Source organism: Triturus cristatus, chromosome 5_1 (genome assembly GCF_964204655.1).
Source record: "Triturus cristatus chromosome 5_1, aTriCri1.1, whole genome shotgun sequence".
In the NCBI taxonomy this organism is placed as follows: Eukaryota; Metazoa; Chordata; class Amphibia; order Caudata; family Salamandridae; genus Triturus; species Triturus cristatus.
Window position 1 is genome coordinate 493,887,954 of NC_140587.1, and position 18,521 is coordinate 493,906,474.

At 43.2% G+C, this 18,521-nt stretch overlaps 1 protein-coding gene across 2 annotated transcripts in view; it reads right to left on the reverse strand.

Moving 5' to 3' along the window:
• The window catches only part of LRRCC1 (leucine rich repeat and coiled-coil centrosomal protein 1), a 423,515-nt gene that overhangs the window by 298,838 nt on the left and 106,156 nt on the right, over positions 1-18,521 (reverse strand). The window contains exons 4-7 of one of the 2 annotated variants that reach the window (XM_085605344.1): positions 14,279-14,446; positions 11,528-11,700; positions 11,223-11,441; positions 107-306 (exon numbers count right to left, since the gene is read on the reverse strand). In XM_085605344.1, the coding sequence (XP_085461470.1) occupies positions 107-306; positions 11,223-11,441; positions 11,528-11,700; positions 14,279-14,446 (760 nt within the window). The remainder of the gene's footprint in view (positions 1-106; positions 307-11,222; positions 11,442-11,527; positions 11,701-14,278; positions 14,447-18,521) is intronic. The other variant, XM_085605345.1, reaches the window with a different exon arrangement.

The following is an 18,521-nucleotide window of genomic DNA, read 5'->3' on the forward strand; positions in this document are numbered from 1 at the left end:
AGGATACCTGTAAGGTGACAGCTGTGCTCCAGAAATTTATTAAATTAAAAAAAATAGAAATTAACTTAGTACTATACTAGCAACCACATCTGAACAAACCACTTACCTGTCTGACAGCTTGGCTTTTGTATTTTGGTTATCAGACTGCTTTGAAGTCTGCATTGCTTTTCGACAGGTTGGGGTCTTAGTTTTCTTCGACAAACGCCTGTTTTCTTTCCCACTTCCACAATCACTTTCCGATGTCAGATCAGTCTCTCGTTTTGCTTTCATCACTTTCACAGGAGTAACAACTTTTGAACTAGAAGGCTAAATAGTAGTAAAAAAGCATTGGTTTAAAATAGACTGGACCAAAGACCAAACACTTTACACACTCAAGGCAAACGGTAACAGCAATTTAGTAAGAAATGAAGAATATTTGCTAGAACTACTACTACGACGACCAGAAGCGATGTTCCGATACAAATCGTATACCTTCTGGCTAAATTGCATTGATCAATGACACTGGTGACAGTATTGACAATTAATTGCCCAAGTGCAAACATACGCTAATTATTCCAGCCACTGAACGCCTCTGACATCAATGAAGTCCAGGTGGGGATGGCGTGGCTAGGTCCTTAATTTTGGAATATGAATTTTGGTGTTATACTTTAGTATAGTTTAAATTTCCCTTCTACTAGTTTTCTATTGGAATGCCAATATTTTGAATTTGTACGAGAAGTACCTTGTATGATGGTGAAAAATGAACAGCAAGGAAGACAATGTCAAATTATTCCACACTTTCTGTGCTAAACATAAATCTGGCATTAACATTCTCATGCAGATCTAAATTGCACTGCTTTTTCTGGGGTGTGTCCAGTAGACCAGTTCAGAACTTTGCAAATCTCAACAATGCGATTAACATGATGTCAGATTGTTGTTGTTATGATCCAGCCCCATTGTTGAAGGAGTGTTTGGAGTAAAAAAAAAAAAAAGAAAAGAAAGATTAGCTTCATGGCGATGTTGGTACTCTTTAATTTGAAATCTCCCTCTTTTACAACTGGTTGGGAATGTCTCTGGGAATGGAGAAGCGACCTAGCAGATGTACTCTCTTATGGTGCACTGATACCAATGTCAATTGGTAGAGACAGCATAAGTCACACCAGGCTTCAAGATGCATTTAATGAGTAATTCTTATAAAAGACATTAGGTGTAGACAATTATATGCAATCAGGATAACATAAAGCATTATTTCCTGATTAAGTGAATATTCATTTTAAACCTTGGGAAACAAGCACTGGCAAAGCCAACCTGCTTAGTGGATGTATGGAAATCACTGCATAAAGGGAAACAGGGTTACTAAATGTTCCCCACACGTACTCAGATCCTTCTCTTGGATAGACCACATATTTGAGTTGGCTAGACTGACAAGTTGGATCAAGGAGGTGCAAATGGAACAGATTACTGTACAAGATAGATCTCCAGTGACTTTATTGGACCTCACAGTGATAGCCACTATATATAATAGGTGCAAATTAGGTAAATATAATGTTCAAGATGTACCCAATAGGGCAGAGATTTAGGTAGCTATAAGAAAATACCTGCAGCTGAAAAAGATCCTGGTGGTTCGAATAGCAACATTGTGTGAGAATGTCAATTGTTACTTTGCAGGTGAATGCACAGAAAGTCTTTACACCGTGCTCATTACATTCGCAGTATAATTACATCGCTGTACTTTACTTCACAGGTAAGTTAATAAGTATTGCATAGATATATATTTCAATCGGCATGCTTGCATCTGCTGTTGCCACTTCTACCAAAATGCAGGTACACATAGCTGGCATAAAACCCCGCTCATACATTTTCAGCAAACTGTCCGTTTATTTGTAGAATAAATACTGCCTGAATATTTATCTCTTTGAGTGCCCATTTCTTGCTTTTTCTCAGCAGTTGGTTGGAAATATATATAAGTTTTTATATTTAAAAAAAATATTTTTAATTTCATATATTTTTATTTTATAAAAGCTATACTAAATAAGTGCACACACATATACACATACATATACATACATACAAATACAGAGAGGTAACAATTTTAGTTGTTCCTGGATGGATGTGCCATCTAGTACTTTGGTGTGCAGCTGAAGGGTAAAATATTGTCAGCTGAGATTCCATGGTACGCAGTTATGTTTGGCTTATAGAGAAATGATAATAGTAGATGAGAGGCAGAGGGGAAAAATACCCAGAGGGGAGCATGAGGAGACAGGTAGAGTCAGATAGAAGAGATAAGATTGGAGATAGTCAGCATGGGTCTTATTCGCAAATGCAGACATATGCAGCATAAACGAAGTGGGCCTGGTTTTGATCACTAACATCTTCATGTAGTTGGGTATCATTCTAAGTAGTAGGTATGGATGAGCAGAGTTAAGGAGGTTCGGATATTTGCAAGTATAGGTCCAATTTAGACCAGGAGGCCGCGCGGACAGTTGAGTATTAACATACTGTTTTATAAAGTGTTGTATGCACTCTTTAAAATACGCGTTAATATTGAAAAAGTATATGTCAATATGAAATACGATACATTCATGTATAAAAACAAATTGCATCTTTATTGACAAATTCACCCGTTGTGAACTCCATGTCAACCCCGACTCAGAAATACGTAGTTAGGCAGGCCCTGAGACCCAGGCCCAAGATCACTGATTGACAGATCAGAGGTGGGGTGGCATGTACCCAGCAGACAAATGCGCTAACTGTAAATACCAGATCAATCACACAGATAGGCGCAGCGGTACCACAATGGTCCAGAAAGATTTGCCCCAATAAAGCACACATGGCCGGAGTGGCGTGCGCATTCCCAAAACACCATAAAGTCAGATGCCACATGAACTAAGGAACACTTAGCCAAACGGGACACAGCACACACAGTAGACCTAGTGATCACACACTCACCATGCCTGACATCGGGACACTTTACCCACTGGCCACATTGTGTCCATAAAAAGTCAAGGCCCACCCGAATTCCTCATCCGGTACATTCATTTATGGCTCCAAAGATTCCTTACCAAAAAATGATCCTGAACTATTTTATTGCATTTAAATAACTGCATAAAAGTCTATGTTAGACCGATTGTTAATTTAGACAGTCCTTAGACCCTATGCCTGAGACTGTGCCCCAATAGCATTATTTAATTAAGCCAACTGCTCCCGGTTTGCCAAAGGCCTCTTGTATTTCAAAGTATTTCATGTTCAAGCAACATATGTATTATTAAAATTAATTTTATTTAATAATTTTGTGAAAAATATATTTCATCTAATAACACTATGAAGAAATTAAAATATTTAATTACATTTAGTGCTTAAATATAAATGAATGTACACCTCCCTCAACCCTAAAAAAACAACCTTACTACCCCACATATTACCCATACCTGAACCCTATCCCTTCCTACTCATATACACTACCCATCCCCCACACCTAAAAAAACCTTGCCACCCCTACATATTACCCATCCCTAAACCCTAAAAATCCCTTACCAACTCTATACACTATCCATCTCCGAACCCTAAAAAGCCCTTGCTACCACTATACACTACCCATCCCTGCACCCTAAAAAGTGCTTACTAACCATAAACATTATCTATCACTGAACCCTAAGAACAATTGTTACTTACCTGTAAACAGGTGGTTCTCCAGTATTGGTGTCTTTCATAGATTCACATGCTTGAATATTCCCCGTCGTCGGAGTGGGAGTCCCACGGTAAATAAAATAGCAATATATATATATATATATAGTAAAATATATACATAAGTAATCATATAATTAGTGCATATAGGTGTAAAACACACATAGTGTACCTATAAGAGAAAAACTCCATAGGAATACAATGGAGAGAGACAAAAGACCTTTGTAGTCTATCTCTGTCATTATGTAAGTCCGAACTCCAGCCAATCAGGCGTCAGCCCCTCTCTAGAACCTTCTCCTCAGAGCTTCTCACCTCAGATTTTCGTAGCACAAGAGTGACTGTAAAGTGCATGAGGAGAAGAGAGCCTCTGAAGGGAGGAGGGAGGGTCGCATGTGAATCTATGAAAGACACCAATACTGGAGAACCACCTGTTTACAGGTAAGTAACAATTGTTCTTCTCCAGTATTAGGGTGTCTTTCATAGATTCACATGCTTGAATATAGAATAGCTAGCAGTAACAATCACCATTGTTTCCATGCCAAAATAGATTCAACATATATAGATAATCAATCTTCTTATGCATAAAAACAGTATAGAAACAACTGTAACATTGTAAATGCATAATATATATATATGGAAACAATATGGAGGCGGGAGGAAGAGGCTCACCTTACTTAAAAAGATTGCGCAGCACTGCCTGTCCCACTGCAGCATCCTCCTCGCTTAAAGTTGCCAAGCAGTAGTGCTTAGTAAACGTGTGTCTGGTCGACCACGTAGCTGCTCTGCAGATGTGTTGCAAAGATACTCCAGCAAATAAGGCAGTAGATGATGACACTGCCCTAGTGGAGTGTGCCCTCACTGGAGACTGCAGAGGTTTATTTGCCCTTTGGTGGCAGAAGACAATAGCTGCCGAGATCCAGCGTGCAATCGTTGGTTTAGTAACCTGACGTCCTTTATGACAGCGTCCATAGGCTATAAAAAGTTGATCGGATTTCCTGAAAGAAGCTGTCTTACTGATGTAGAACTTAAGACACCGCTTGACGTCCAAAGAATGTAATCTTTGTTCTGCAGGTGTCTGAGGATTGGCAAAAAATGTCTTTAATATTACTGGCTCATTAATGTGAAAGTCAGTAGGCACCTTGGGTAGAAATGATGGATTGGTGCGTAACACTACAGCATCCGGTTTGAACTGCAGGAACGGAGGTTTGATGGTAAAAGCATGGATGTCACTGACACGACGAGAAGACGTTAGTGCCAGAAGTAGAGCCACTTTCCAAGTGAGATATTTTAGGTCGGCCTTGTGAATGGGCTCGAACGGAGGTCTCATCAATTGTGCTAACACAACGTTGAGGTGCCACAACGGAGGAGGACGCCGAACTGGCGGAAATTTCCGGAATAGACCCTTAAAGAATTGGCGGATTATTCTTGAGGAACAAAGGGAACTTGATCCATCTTGCCGGAAACGTGAAATGGCTGCTAGAAAAACCCTTAGGGTTGCATGCGACAGTCCAGAACTGGCTAGGTGCAAGAAGAATGGTAGCAATTGCTCTGCCGTGGAATGTATCGGATGGACTCCGTTAGCAGCACACCAATGGCAGAAACGTTTCCATTTAAACTTGTACGTCCTGATTGTAGAAGGTGCTCTTGCCTGGGCCAAAATATCCCTACAATCCTGCGGGATGTCTAGGTGGGCGAACTCATGGTGTTCAGGTTCCAGGCTGATAAGCTCAGTGAGGAGGGATTTGGATGACAAATTCTCCCTTCGCTCATTGTGAGCAGATCCGTCCGATGTTGCAGGAGGATTGGTTGGCATTGGGACAGGAGGAGCAGTTCTGAGAACCACGCTTGCCGTGGCCAGCGCGGGGCTATTAGGATCAGGTGGCAAGGTTGTCTCCTCATCTTCCAAAGAACCCGAGGTATGAGGGGTATTGGAGGAAAGGCGTACGCAAATAGATTGCACCAGTTTATCAAAAGGGCATTCCCTTGTGATTCCTTGTGGGGATGCCAGCTTGCGTAATTTCGGCATTTCCGGTTCTCCGGCGTAGCAAAGAGATCGAGTTGCGGACGGCCCCATAGTTGGAATATCCTCTCTAGAGTGGGTTGGTGTAACTCCCACTCGTGGGTCGACGAGGAGGACCTGCTCAGGGAATCCGCTAGGACATTGGATACTCCTGGCAGGTGTACTGCCGTAAGCAAGATCTGATGACTGAGAGACCAGTCCCAAATTCTTTGAGCTAACCTGGAGAGACTTGGGGATTTTGTTCCGCCCTGTTTGTTGACATAGTGCATACAGGTTGTGTTGTCTGTCTGTATTAGCACTGACTCTCCTTGGAGCAGAGGCAGAAATGATTTTAGAGCCAGAAAAATCGCCATCAGTTCCAACTTGTTGATGTGCCAAGATCTTTGATGTGTTGACCATCTTCCTTTCACAGAGAGATCCTCCAAATGTGCGCCCCATCCTTCCAATGAGGCGTCCGTTGTGAGTGTTCTGTCCGGTGGCAACGACAGAAAGGACATGCCTTCCGTCAAGTTGGCTGGAATTGCCCACCATGCGAGTGCTGACTTTATCTGATCTGTGACACATATCAAGTCGTGGAAAGATCCCGTTACCTGACGCCACTGAGCATCCAGAGCTTCCTGAATAGGACGTGTCCTCAGCCGGCAATGAGGGATCAAGGCAATGGATGATGACGCCATCCCCAAAAATGATTTTAATAGTCTCACAGAAACTGACTCTCTTGATCTGATCAGAGCCACCAGTCGCAGCATCTTTTTGAGACGCTCCTGGGAGAGGAATGCCTTCGCTGACACAGTCTCCAGAGTTGCGCCCAGGAAATCTCTTTGTTGGTACGGATGAAGTTGGGATTTTTCCACATTGACGGACAGGCCTAAAGAGCGAAGCACGTTCTGGCACAGAAGAGTGTGTTGTCGCAGTTGAGTGCTTGACTGAGATTTCAGGAGAAAATCGTCCAGGTAAGGAAATATTTGCACTCCCTGGAGGCGCAAATACGCTATTACTGGAGCCAGTACCTTCGTGAACACTCGAGGGGCCGAGCGCAGGCCAAATGGTAACACTTTGAATTGGTAATCGTGTTGACCCACTCGAAAACGCAGGAACTTTCGATGCCGCTGTAAAATAGGGATATGAAAATAGGCATCCTGGAGATCTATCGTCGCCAGAAAATCTTCCTGCAAGAGTAAGCGCAAGATGTCTACCAGCGTCATCATACGGAAGGATTGGCTCTTTATATATTTGTTTAGTGCTCTTAGATCGAGGATGGGCCTCCACTCTCCGTTCTTCTTTGTGATCAAAAAGAACCGGGAATAAAAACCTTTTCCCTTCTGAGACACTGGTACCAGTTCTATAGCTCCTTTTTGCCTTAAAAGTCGTACTTGATGCAACAGTTCTTTCATGTGAGCTGGTGGTGGTCCGGAGGGTGGAGTGGGAGGAGGGAATTTGGTGAATTCTAAGGCGTGTCCCTTCTTCACAATGTCCAAAACCCAACGGTCCTTTGAGATGGAGGACCATTGGGAAAAGAACAGAGAGATTCGACCTCCAACCTTGTCCATCCGGTAAGAGTCACTGTCTCTTTGATGCGGTTCCTCTATATGAAGATTTTCCTCTATATGACTTGGAGGTTTGCTGCCGTGATGTTTGCTGTTGCTGTCCATAAGAGTAACGGTTGGACCCTTGATTGTAAGGTTTGTATTGTTTATTGTCTCTTCGAAAACTTGAGGAGGTGCCGCGTCCGCGTGCACCACGAAAATTACTCCGCTGAAATTGAAGGTTTCCTAGTGATCTAGCTGTTTCAGTGTCTTTCTTTATGGACTGTAGAGCCTCATCGACATGGCTCCCAAATAAAGACTCTCCGTCATATGCCATGTTTAGGATCATGGACTGAACCTCCTGACGAAAGGATGTAGATTTTAACCATCCTTGCCTACGCAGAACAGCCGCTCCAGCAAGCTGACGGAAACCCATGCAGGCGATGTCCACTGCACAATCGATTATTTCCGCCGATGCCGCTTCTCCCTCTTGGAGCAACTTCATTGCCTCCACTTTAGATGGCTCTGGTAACTCCTGAACCACATCCGAGATATCAGCCCAAACTTGTCTGTCATATCGTCCCAGGATGGCCAAGGCATTAGCAGCTCTAACCACCGTAGAGGCCATAGAAGAGAATTTACGCCCTATGGCATCCATCCGACGTCCGTCACGATCCGGAGGTGAGGTGATAGAAGATGCCGGATTTTTCGCCTTACGTTGCGCTGCCTGCGTAACGACCGACTCAGGTTTAGCCTGACCCGTGAGGCATGCTGGGGTTCCTATTGGTGCCTTATATTTCTTTTCCAATCGAGGCACCTGAGCTGGCAAGGTATTCGGTGTCTGCATTAATTTCTTGCCTTCTTCCCAAATAAACTCAACTATGGGAATAGCATGAGTCTGTTTGTAAGGTTGATTCTTGAAGTCATAAAGGAAGCAATCTTCCTCCCTGCGCTCCGTTGTTAACTTAAAACGGTGTGATGCCCTTTCCATCAGTTGGTGAAAGTTGGCTATGTCCACTGGAGGTGAATCCCCTGTTACTATCTGTGAGGGGGATGGTGTTTGTGCCTGGTAATTGTCCCACTCCGCCATATCATCATCATTGTCATCTACATCCCCATCATCATCTGGGATTTCACCCTCTTCTGTGTCCTGAGGGCCTTCCTCTACAGGCTCATAATGAGGCAACAACCTTTCCGGAACCTGTCGTGGCGGTACAGGCGGTATCTGAGGAGCAGGATTTACAGGTACCGGTGGAACAACTGCTGGAATCACCGGGGTTGACGGAACCTCTGAACGTTGAGGGGATAGAGGGAACCGTTGGTTGTAGTCGTCCAACATGCGTTGGAGATTAGTAATGAGCGACAAAGGAAGGGTCGCCGTTCTATGCTTCGGAGGGGCCTGGTGTATATATACCGGATCCTCATCCTCACTACTGACATCCTGGCACTTAATAACTAAGTCGGATGGACTTTGTGCCGTTCCGAAAGACTCCGGTAACCCTTCGGACTCCTGATCCGAATCCGTAGCAAATAATGGTGAGGGAGGCTGTGCATCTCCCACAGGAATATTATGTTCCTGGCTATCCGGGCCCACAGTAGGAGGTAACGGTGTCCAAGAAACTCCAGCTAAAGACGAAACCGACGCTGAAGCTAGCTGAGGCTGTTGTTCCCTTCTTGTTTTCTGGGTAGACGCAACACCTCTTATTTGTACCCTTACAAATGTCTGTGGAGATGTACTCGTCGATGGAGCCGTCGTCGACGGAATGATGGTCGACGGAATTATCGTCGACGAAGTCTGTGGCAACAAAATTGCCGTCGTCGGATTCGCCGTCGACGGGGCCACCGTCGACGGGGCCACCGTCGACGGAGCCACCGTCGACGGAGCCGCTGCCGACGGAGCCGTCGTCGAGGTCTTCGTAGACAAGGCTTTCGTCGACGGAACCACCGTCGACAGTGTCGTCGACGAGATCTTCTTTTTCTTCGCCGACGGAGCGGGCGTCGACGAGCTCGACGACGTCTTCGTCGACGACCCAGTCTTCGTCGACGGAACCTTTGCCTTCTTCGTCGACGTCAAAATAATGGGCACAACAGAAGTCACCGCCCTTGAAGAACTGATGGTAATCGTCGACGAGGATAACGTCGACATAACGCTCGTCGACGACGAAGCAGCTGACGTCGTCGTCGGGGTCACCGTCGACGAGGTAGAAACAGCAGATCTCGTCGTCGGAAGCATCGTCGACGAGGCTGACAATTTTTTCCCAGAGGAAGTAGACGCCTCAGCAGCCTGAGAACAGTGTCCCTTAGGCGACAATGCAGTAGGTGAGACCAGAGAGGTGGCAGTTATCAGAGGCAAAGCCAGCTTCTTCTTCTTCAGGAAAGGAGATGGTAACTCCTGCACACTACTGCGCTTAGAGGCTGGTTGGGAACGACCAGAAAAGAGACTTTCCACATCAGAGAGTGGGTTATCCTTGTCCTTCAGTCTCTGTAGCCATAATAGCAGGCGGCCTTCTCTGTCCTTTAGAGTTTTTGTAGAAAAAGTTCTACAAAATTTACATTTTGCCACCTCATGGTCAGGATATAAACAGTAAATACACTTACTGTGTGGGTCCTCAGAGAACAAACGCAGCTTTCCACATGAAGAACATGGTCTGAACAAAGATTTCTTACTAGAAGACATCCTTACTGACAAAAACTGAGCAGAGCTCAGGGAGACTCCCTGTCACACGACGTGCGGTAGAAAATCTGAGGTGAGAAGCTCTGAGGAGAAGGTTCTAGAGAGGGGCTGACGCCTGATTGGCTGGAGTTCGGACTTACATAATGACAGAGATAGACTACAAAGGTCTTTTGTCTCTCTCCATTGTATTCCTATGGAGTTTTTCTCTTATAGGTACACTATGTGTGTTTTACACCTATATGCACTAATTATATGATTACTTATGTATATATTTTACTATATATATATATATATATTGCTATTTTATTTACCGTGGGACTCCCACTCCGACGACGGGGAATATTCAAGCATGTGAATCTATGAAAGACACCCTAATACTGGAGAAATGTCCTTTACTCCTCCTATAAACTATTCATCCCTAAACCACCCTTGCCACCTCTATATACTACCCATCCTTGAACCCTAAAAAACATTATTACTCCTTTTTATGCAAAACAGCATACAAGGACAAGGTGAAGGCTGACGTGTTTGAGGACTTCTACTGAGACTAGGATATTAGTTGGGGGAAGCCAGCCACAGCCTGCATAGTTTTCATAACTACTGGAGGTTACATTGTTTAGGAAGTAGCTGGTAGCACAACTAACTTAAACTTTGATATTCAGACCCATTATTGGGATAAAACCAGCTAAAGCTCCCATCCCAGACTGGTTCTCGGGTCAATTCTACAATATGCTTGAGACAGCAAAGGGCTGCATTAATAGACTTGTTCAGATCTACAGGCATGCATACACCTATGATGTCTGAAGCGGATATAGCAGCGATATGAAGAAGGAAAGGAACGAGACAAAGTACTCTATGCACCGTGTATTATACTGGTAAATAAAGATGTTAAAATCTAGATGAAAATCCTGTCTAATAGGTTTGAACTAGTGCTGCCCGGACGGATCCACCATTGAATATTTTGAAACCAGGTAATTTACCCACTCTGTTGAAAAAGCCAAAACTGTGGGAAGAAGCCAGTGCTCACTTCATTGGATGTGAAGGCCTTCAACATGTAGATTCCACTGAAGGAGGAGAAGGCCTTTGTCTGGGTGGGATGGACTTGTGTACTGGAAAATCTTGGAAAAATGGTGGGGAACTTGTTATCCTGTTGACCTGGAAAGGCTGGATGCGGGGCCTGTATATGTCCACTTCACTCCCACCAGCATATTTTAAAGTTATCCCCTTTCGGATTGCTTTTTTTTTTTTTTGCCTTTACTTACCCAGTGAAATTCTATCAGTATTCACATTCCTTTTACCCGCATTACTTTTCAGTAACGCATACTGGTTTTTTTGTTACCTTTTGCAATAACTGTGCAATTTGATCCTCCAGTTTTTTCAATCTCATCTCTCTGTTAACTTTATCAACATCGTCACTTGTAGTTGCTTCTGGATCAGATGATGTGTCAGCATCCTTCCTGGAACTTAAAGTGCTTAGTATTGGGACTCTATTATGCTGCCTATACCGCAATAAAACTTCATTGATGCGAGGAGTTGTAACAGGTAGGTTAGCAGCACTCTGGAAAAAAATGGAACATGTGTAAGTGCAGTCAAAATAAATGATATATAAATTGATGGGTGAACACTAAATTAAATTTTTAATACCTGGAGTACCTTTCCTTCAAGATGGTCGGAGTTCAAAGAAGCAAATTCTTCCAGAAAATCTAGATTTGGTAAATCCATAAAATCTTCTTCAAAATTTTCCGATTCACCCAAAAGATTTTTCCCATCGAGGTAGTTTAGCTGTGGAATTGTCTGAAAAACAACCTGTCTATAACCTTGAGAGAAAAGATTCATATTAATAGGTTATTATGGTTCTGAGAAATGACATTTGCATTCAGGATAATGGGCACATTTAACCCCAAAAGGGCCACTTTGACCACTCGCCTTATTAGACCCAAATTTTAGAGTAGCAAACAATTTTTGATTCACAGAGCGAGTGCAAAAAGACCATTGTATTTTTTTTAATCAATGGAGTCAAAATATTTTTATTCCACAGTATACGTAAATATACAATAGATAAAACACCATAAGTATTAGAAACATTTCCAGGGGGGGGCGGGGGAGTCAAAAGAAAATCACTATTTTGAAATCTGTCACTGTACCTAGGGACATTATTTCTTTGCAGTAGGAAATACAGTTAGGTGCCCATAGACAAAAAATGTACCTGGACTCTATCACAATTTAGTAGGGTTATCCTGGGTGCTAACATTGCATGGGAACTGTGTGGCAAAGAGAATAAAGGACAACGTGGGTGATTCATAAGTGTAACTGGAAAGATTATGTTCCAGAGGATGGTATGGACTGGATCTGGGAGAGTGAAAAACAATCTATCACTCGGAACAGGATGCAAACCTCAAGTCTCACTCCCTACTACCTAATTGTTTCATAGCTTGTAGAGACACTGGACAAGGGCCCTGGCTTAAGAAAACAGGTTCAAACTCATCAGTAAATGCATGCAACAGCAATGGGACAAGTTTCTTGATGGCTGAAGAGCGGAAGCTGCGGGCAGTTAGATTGATTGTTTACGATGAACGTGAAACTACGAGAAATATATAGATCAGATTAAAATACCATTTTATAAAAGGCAAGAAACAATTCAATTATTAGTGTGTGTTCTATAAATGATCCATATTTATGAAGGGTAACAGTTTACATTTATGTTAGTGTAAGGCAATATAACAATGCATGGTCTATGCAACACAACTGGAACAGATTGGGACTGCCAATTCTAGGTGTGCTGATGTTTTGATGCAAATAAAACGTTGGTTAACAGCTTTAGAAAAGACATGAAGCAGGACAATCCTCGCTAGAACTGGAATTTAATGCTAGTATTCGAAAGTAAAATGGGGATTTGAGAACAAGTGAGCAGTAAAGCATGACAATAAGTCTTTTGTAATTTCATTCTTGTGGCTTGATAAATAAAATTCAATTCCATTTGTAACTTCTATTCTGAACGATTTACATTTATACGAGAAAAAGCATGAGGAATTACGACGAAAACACTGTGCATAGCAATTATCATGGTACATAGCAAACACGGATGACGAAAACATTTTAAATAGCTATAGGAGTGAAGAGGTTGATGAATGGGTCATAAGATTTAACGCATTCATCTACACAAATTATTTACATATTGACAGCAAACACTTGTGGGGTTTTGGGGTGAAGGGGCAAACCTGCAGCGCAAAACTTTGGTGTGAAAAAGAAAGCCTTAAGGACAGTTTAGAGTGCAGAGAGGGAGGGTGAGGCTCGTTTTTAAGGACGTGTAGCTAATGAAATGACTAGAAAAGGTAGGATGCTGAAGGAAGGTGGACAATTATCAAACTCTTCGGCAGAACCAAAGAGTTTGAGCATAGAATGCAAGTGCAAGCATGTGGTGAGACGAAGGGCAAACATTGATGTTACTTCATGGGTATGAAAACCATGGTAAAAACATTTATATTGGTCATTAGTCTGACAGTCATCTAATCAGATTTTTGGCCTAGAAAGTGAGGTGAATATGAGGTAAACTGAAGCAGACACATTTGTTTCAAGTGATGACTATTGTGAGGAGTGAAGGCCTAGGAAAGAAGACCCACTAGAAGAGTGATCTGCCATGTACCTCTACTGGGGTGCTTATGAGAGCAATATAAAATGAGAGGAGATGACAACATTTAATTTTCTGATATTGTGGAGTTGATCAGTGTTAGAGGTAAATGAAGGAGACCACATTCTAAAGTTCAACAGCATCTGCAGAGTTTAAAGCAGAATAGGGTTGGAAATATCAAGGTACACTAAACAGAGTGGACACAGTGGGTGAGGGAGAAACTGCGGGTAAGTACATGATTTTTCAGCATGCGCAATTGAACTTGAGGGTTAAAGGTCATCTAATGAGGGCAAGCTGTTAGACTGTCGAGAAATTTTAGATTGGGGTGAGCCTTGGTGTGCTTTTGGCCCAGAGGTGGCTGTCAAGTCAAAAGAGCAAGGGCATGTGACACAAACCTTTCCATTGCTGCTCCTGGTGCACCGTGATTGGCCACCCACCCACAGTACCTTTCCCTTACAAACTCAGAGGGAACACAGACACCCAGTCTCTGCTCTTTTGCTGGATGGGGGCAGCGCCCTACGACTAGGTGGGTAATGATACTGGTATGATTCAATAATTAAAGCCCAATAGGGCCATTCTTCTTCGTTATGGGACTTTAAGTACACACGTGAAGCAGAAAATGTGTTATGGATAGGAGAGAAAATGTAAACACCCACTCCAAGTCTGAAAGGCGGTTTTTGAAAGAGGAACGTTTCACTCCACCTGAATGCACTAGGAAATAATATATATTTTTTTTTTATAGGCTAGACGACACAAATGATTCTTACCCGAAAACTGGCAGACTGGGTTTCCTTTGCCAGTCTTCTGTAAGGTGAGACTCAGCAGGTTGTGCAAACCTACCATGGACTGGAGTAAATGGTTCAGATTGCTGATGCAGTTGCTGTGAAGATAAATGTGGCTCACTTTATGAGCGTTTCCATGAAGGGGCATAAACCCTGAGGAAGGAAAGAAATACTCTTTTGTAATATAGGCGGGGAATGCCCCTCAAAATGTTATTGCTCACTGTAATTAATTCTGTTTGTCATTCTGCGCAACTAACATTACTATTTATTCATGAAAATATCATGTACTGTTGCGGGGAAAAAAGTCTTACGAGTAAACATCGCAGCACTATGGAAGGCACCCAACTCAAAAGTCAGCTTAATACAGTTGTCAAAATAAAGCCATTCAGCAGTTAGCATGTTCAAAGAATACATATTGTAACAAAGGAACTACAGGGCGATGCAACGACTGCTACTCGGAGATAGGAGGCAGGTCGGATTCTCAGTCATATGTCAAAGAGGCCTTTTATGGTGGAGCCAAGAGTGGACTAGGTTCCAACGTTACACCACAAAAAATCTTTGTATAAGAAAAGCTACTTACTTGTAATCCTAGTTCTCAATTTTGAGTATCTGCTTTCAATTCATAGACAGTAATGATATCTCAGCGCATGTGTCTGTCTTTTTATATGTAAGCCAATTATGAAGAAGTCAAAGTATTACCGTCTAAGCCAAAGCCTGTTAGAGCGGTCACACAATCTGTACCTCTAGTGAAGAGCGGTTAGCTGGCTGCAGCAGCGACCACTACAGTCCACGAGAAAAGAGGCCCCTGCTCTCATTGCAGACTAAACAATCATTTGCAATGCAATTGGTGCCGCCTTTGGGACCTTTGATGTATTTAGTTATGCAGCACATTATCCTGGGTGCTGAAACATCTACTGTTCTTTAACATGGAGGGAAAGTAAGCACCAAAATGCGTGACGCGCCAGGTATGGGAACATATGGAGAGAAATATTGCCTTTTAGCAGGAAATGGTATAGTTCAAAGCTCTGTTTTTAATATAAAATCAGGGTCTTCGGTGGTCATATCACTGAAGATACAAGATTTGAAAAAAATATTATTGTCTACGGGTGCTCGTGGAAGACAATTTCTATGGACTGGAATCTAGAGAATGCTAAGTGATTCAGGTATTTTACTGACACATGCTGATCGTTTTCTATCAAGAAAACGAAATAGAGGCAGTTGCCAGTAAAAAAAAAGAAAAAACAAAAAAAAAGAGTCCGTCAGCAGAAAGCAATTCTGGTATTTTACTGACCTCTACTGGTTGTTTTCTATCAAGACAGTTAAAAAGAGGCAGTTGAAACAGAAAAAAAAGTCCCTAAGCGGAAGCAGACAAGTCTTAGGGCTCATCTCCAGAGCCCACAAAGTACATACACATATAAGTATATGTTAAAGTATATACAAGAGGTCTCGAATGCTCAACCTAAAAGGTGGCCAGCCAAAGCAATCCCTTACCGGCAAGTTTGCCATAGCACAACGTTGCTATGCGGAGCCCGACAACGGCATGTCAGGCACCTTCCCACCCCTCCTGAACAGTTGTCAGCTCTCTCCCTTGAAGCAGGATCTAAGCAGCCTGACCCAACTATCTTGTTGACGGTTGCCGAACCTGGCAAAAGTAATTGGTGATAAATACTCCAACCACAGTGCAGAAGAATCTCTGGTGCCCACTGGTGGGGACACGCTAGCTTCTGGCGGCGAAATCTTGACACACTTGCTGTTCTGCCTCATTTTTGCACTAAAATTGCAGACTGTAGTTTTGTATTCTAACAGTTTAGACTGAGGCCGTTTTGGGGCACTTTGTTCTTGTGCTTATTCCACACAGATCTATCCAGCCAAGGTCTTCGGCACAAGGTGCTGGCAGGAAGTTAAGGAAGAGATGGTGTCTCATACAGGTAACATTCACAGAAAGGGTACAAAAGAGACAGGGCTCACCCAATTATCTAATGGTTAGTCTGGGGGATTGAGGGGATAGCCATCCCAGAGAACAATGGGCTAGGAAAGAGAGGTGGGAAACTTCCTAACTTCAAAGTGGCTTATCTCCTCCACACTCAAAATTCTGACCCATTACAAAGGATCCCTGGAACATCCTGGAAGGATCCCTGGATCATCCTGGAAGAGGTGTTCAGTAAAAATATCCAGTCTAGACTCTCCCCAGCTTCCATCATAGGTACTATTTGGAAGTAGCAAATACAAAATGGATCCCAGTGACTAAGGCCACATGCATCACATGGTCTCCATAAACACATCCTCGATACGCTGAGAAAGGTGCACACATACAACATCCATGTCCCACATAGATGGTTTAAGGACAGGCAGGCATATTTTACAAAAAGGTGGGACATGTCAGTAAGCTACAATCTTGGCCTCTGGAAGGTAAAAACACCTACAAATCGTATTACTGCCACCACTGTGAATTCTCTACTGTCTGCTTGTTAAGTAATTATCTGTTCATTTTGCATTTGTTGCCCTAAGTGGAATGGGTATGCCCAGACGTGGTCCCTTGCTCTCTACGCCATCAGATTCAAGCTAGCCTAGCTGATGAGGGGTGAACCCCGAAACAAGTCCCAGAATGCTTGATTTTGGTCCAGTAGTGACTCGGCCTGGTAGTTCGGGCTCGACTGTTTCCATGGGGAGCAGAGTCAAGACAGATTTGCATATGGCTGGGTCTAAACTGGAATGGCATGGAATGTAAAAAAATGATAGATTCAACCCAGATCTATGACTGGGGGTGAATGTTTGATTCGTTCAGCATTCCGTCCATCATCTGTTCTTTTTGTACCGCCTGACTCCCAAACTATGCTCTGGGTCTCAACCCATATCGCAAAAAAGTTTCAGTGCACATGCATCGTCAGATGAATTTTACACAGTGAACATTCTCCCTTCCCAAAGACAATATATCCTATTGCCTAATTCAACAAATTTGAACATTTCTGCCACATTCATACTTTTCCAAGTCTCCTTATCTGTGGTGACACTCTCCTTGGGCAAGTTCTCTAAACCCCCCCAAAACCAATGTTCCAGCAGCCTACAGTCAGCCACTAGACAAGCTAAAAGCTTAGAAAACAGTTGGAGCCAATATGAAGCACACTTTTCTAGACATTATGTCAAACACAAGCAGTAACAAGCAGTAGAGGATCAATGAATATGGGAGGTGCTTGCCCTTGACAATACAAGGTTCAGGGCCGGTTCTGTGACCTGAAACGATGCACCAAGTGTTCCATCATAATAAGTAGTGGACTACTATCCATGGCCTGAGTGGATCAAATAAAGCAGTGACAGCAGCTCTGTGGTTTGAATCCATACTGTAACCAATTCTATTTCCTCAGTTAATCAGAGTTGCGGCTACTGAACGATGACTTGACCACACTCTTGTAAAGTTCCACTGTGAAGTGAAATCCAGAACCTTGCGCTGCTATCCCATGTGCATGTCGAACACATGTGCAGTGAGTTTACATTACAAGTATGGTAGTAGACCTCTGCATATTGTGCGTGTCCAAGTACCTAGGCCAGTGGGATACACTTGGGTGCCCCCGGTTTAGCTTGGCACAAGATGGAGGATAAGGACAGCTTCCACAAAACAATGGAAGCGTACTGCCTGCATTCCTGAGGCATGGGGTGAATGCCAAGCCAGTGAAGTGAAGAGGAGTGGTACCTTTAAAAATTCCATAAGGTCTTTATTAGCAAAGGGCTGTTGAATACATTTTCTTGAGCACTACCATTTGGCTTTTGGGAAGGGTGAGGGGCGAGATGGCGGTTTCTGTTGTTCAATGTGAGGAAGTTTCTTGCCAGGGCCCGCCCTTTTCTCTGCCTCCCATAACTGTTTTAGGGAGACTGATGACTGCCAGATGACGAGAACCCACAATTCATTGTGCCCATGTTCCAGGAACTCCTCCTGGGAGCCAGCTCCATTACTATCTGTTGTGCGAACCCTCACTTGGAACAAACGCAGTGTCTGGAGAACATCCTGGAAATGACATTTGAAAGACAACAAACCCAAACTGGTTCTGAAACCTTATACAATGGATCTACAACTCCTATTTAAATGATGTGAATAAAAGTAGGATCCAATTGACCCCACTTTGCTCCAGTTCCAGGTTCTTCTTGATCAAGGAAGGGAGGGCTCCACAGAGTACTCAAAGAATTGATATACAAACAGGGTCTGACAGCACATTTCGTTAGGGGTAGTTAGACA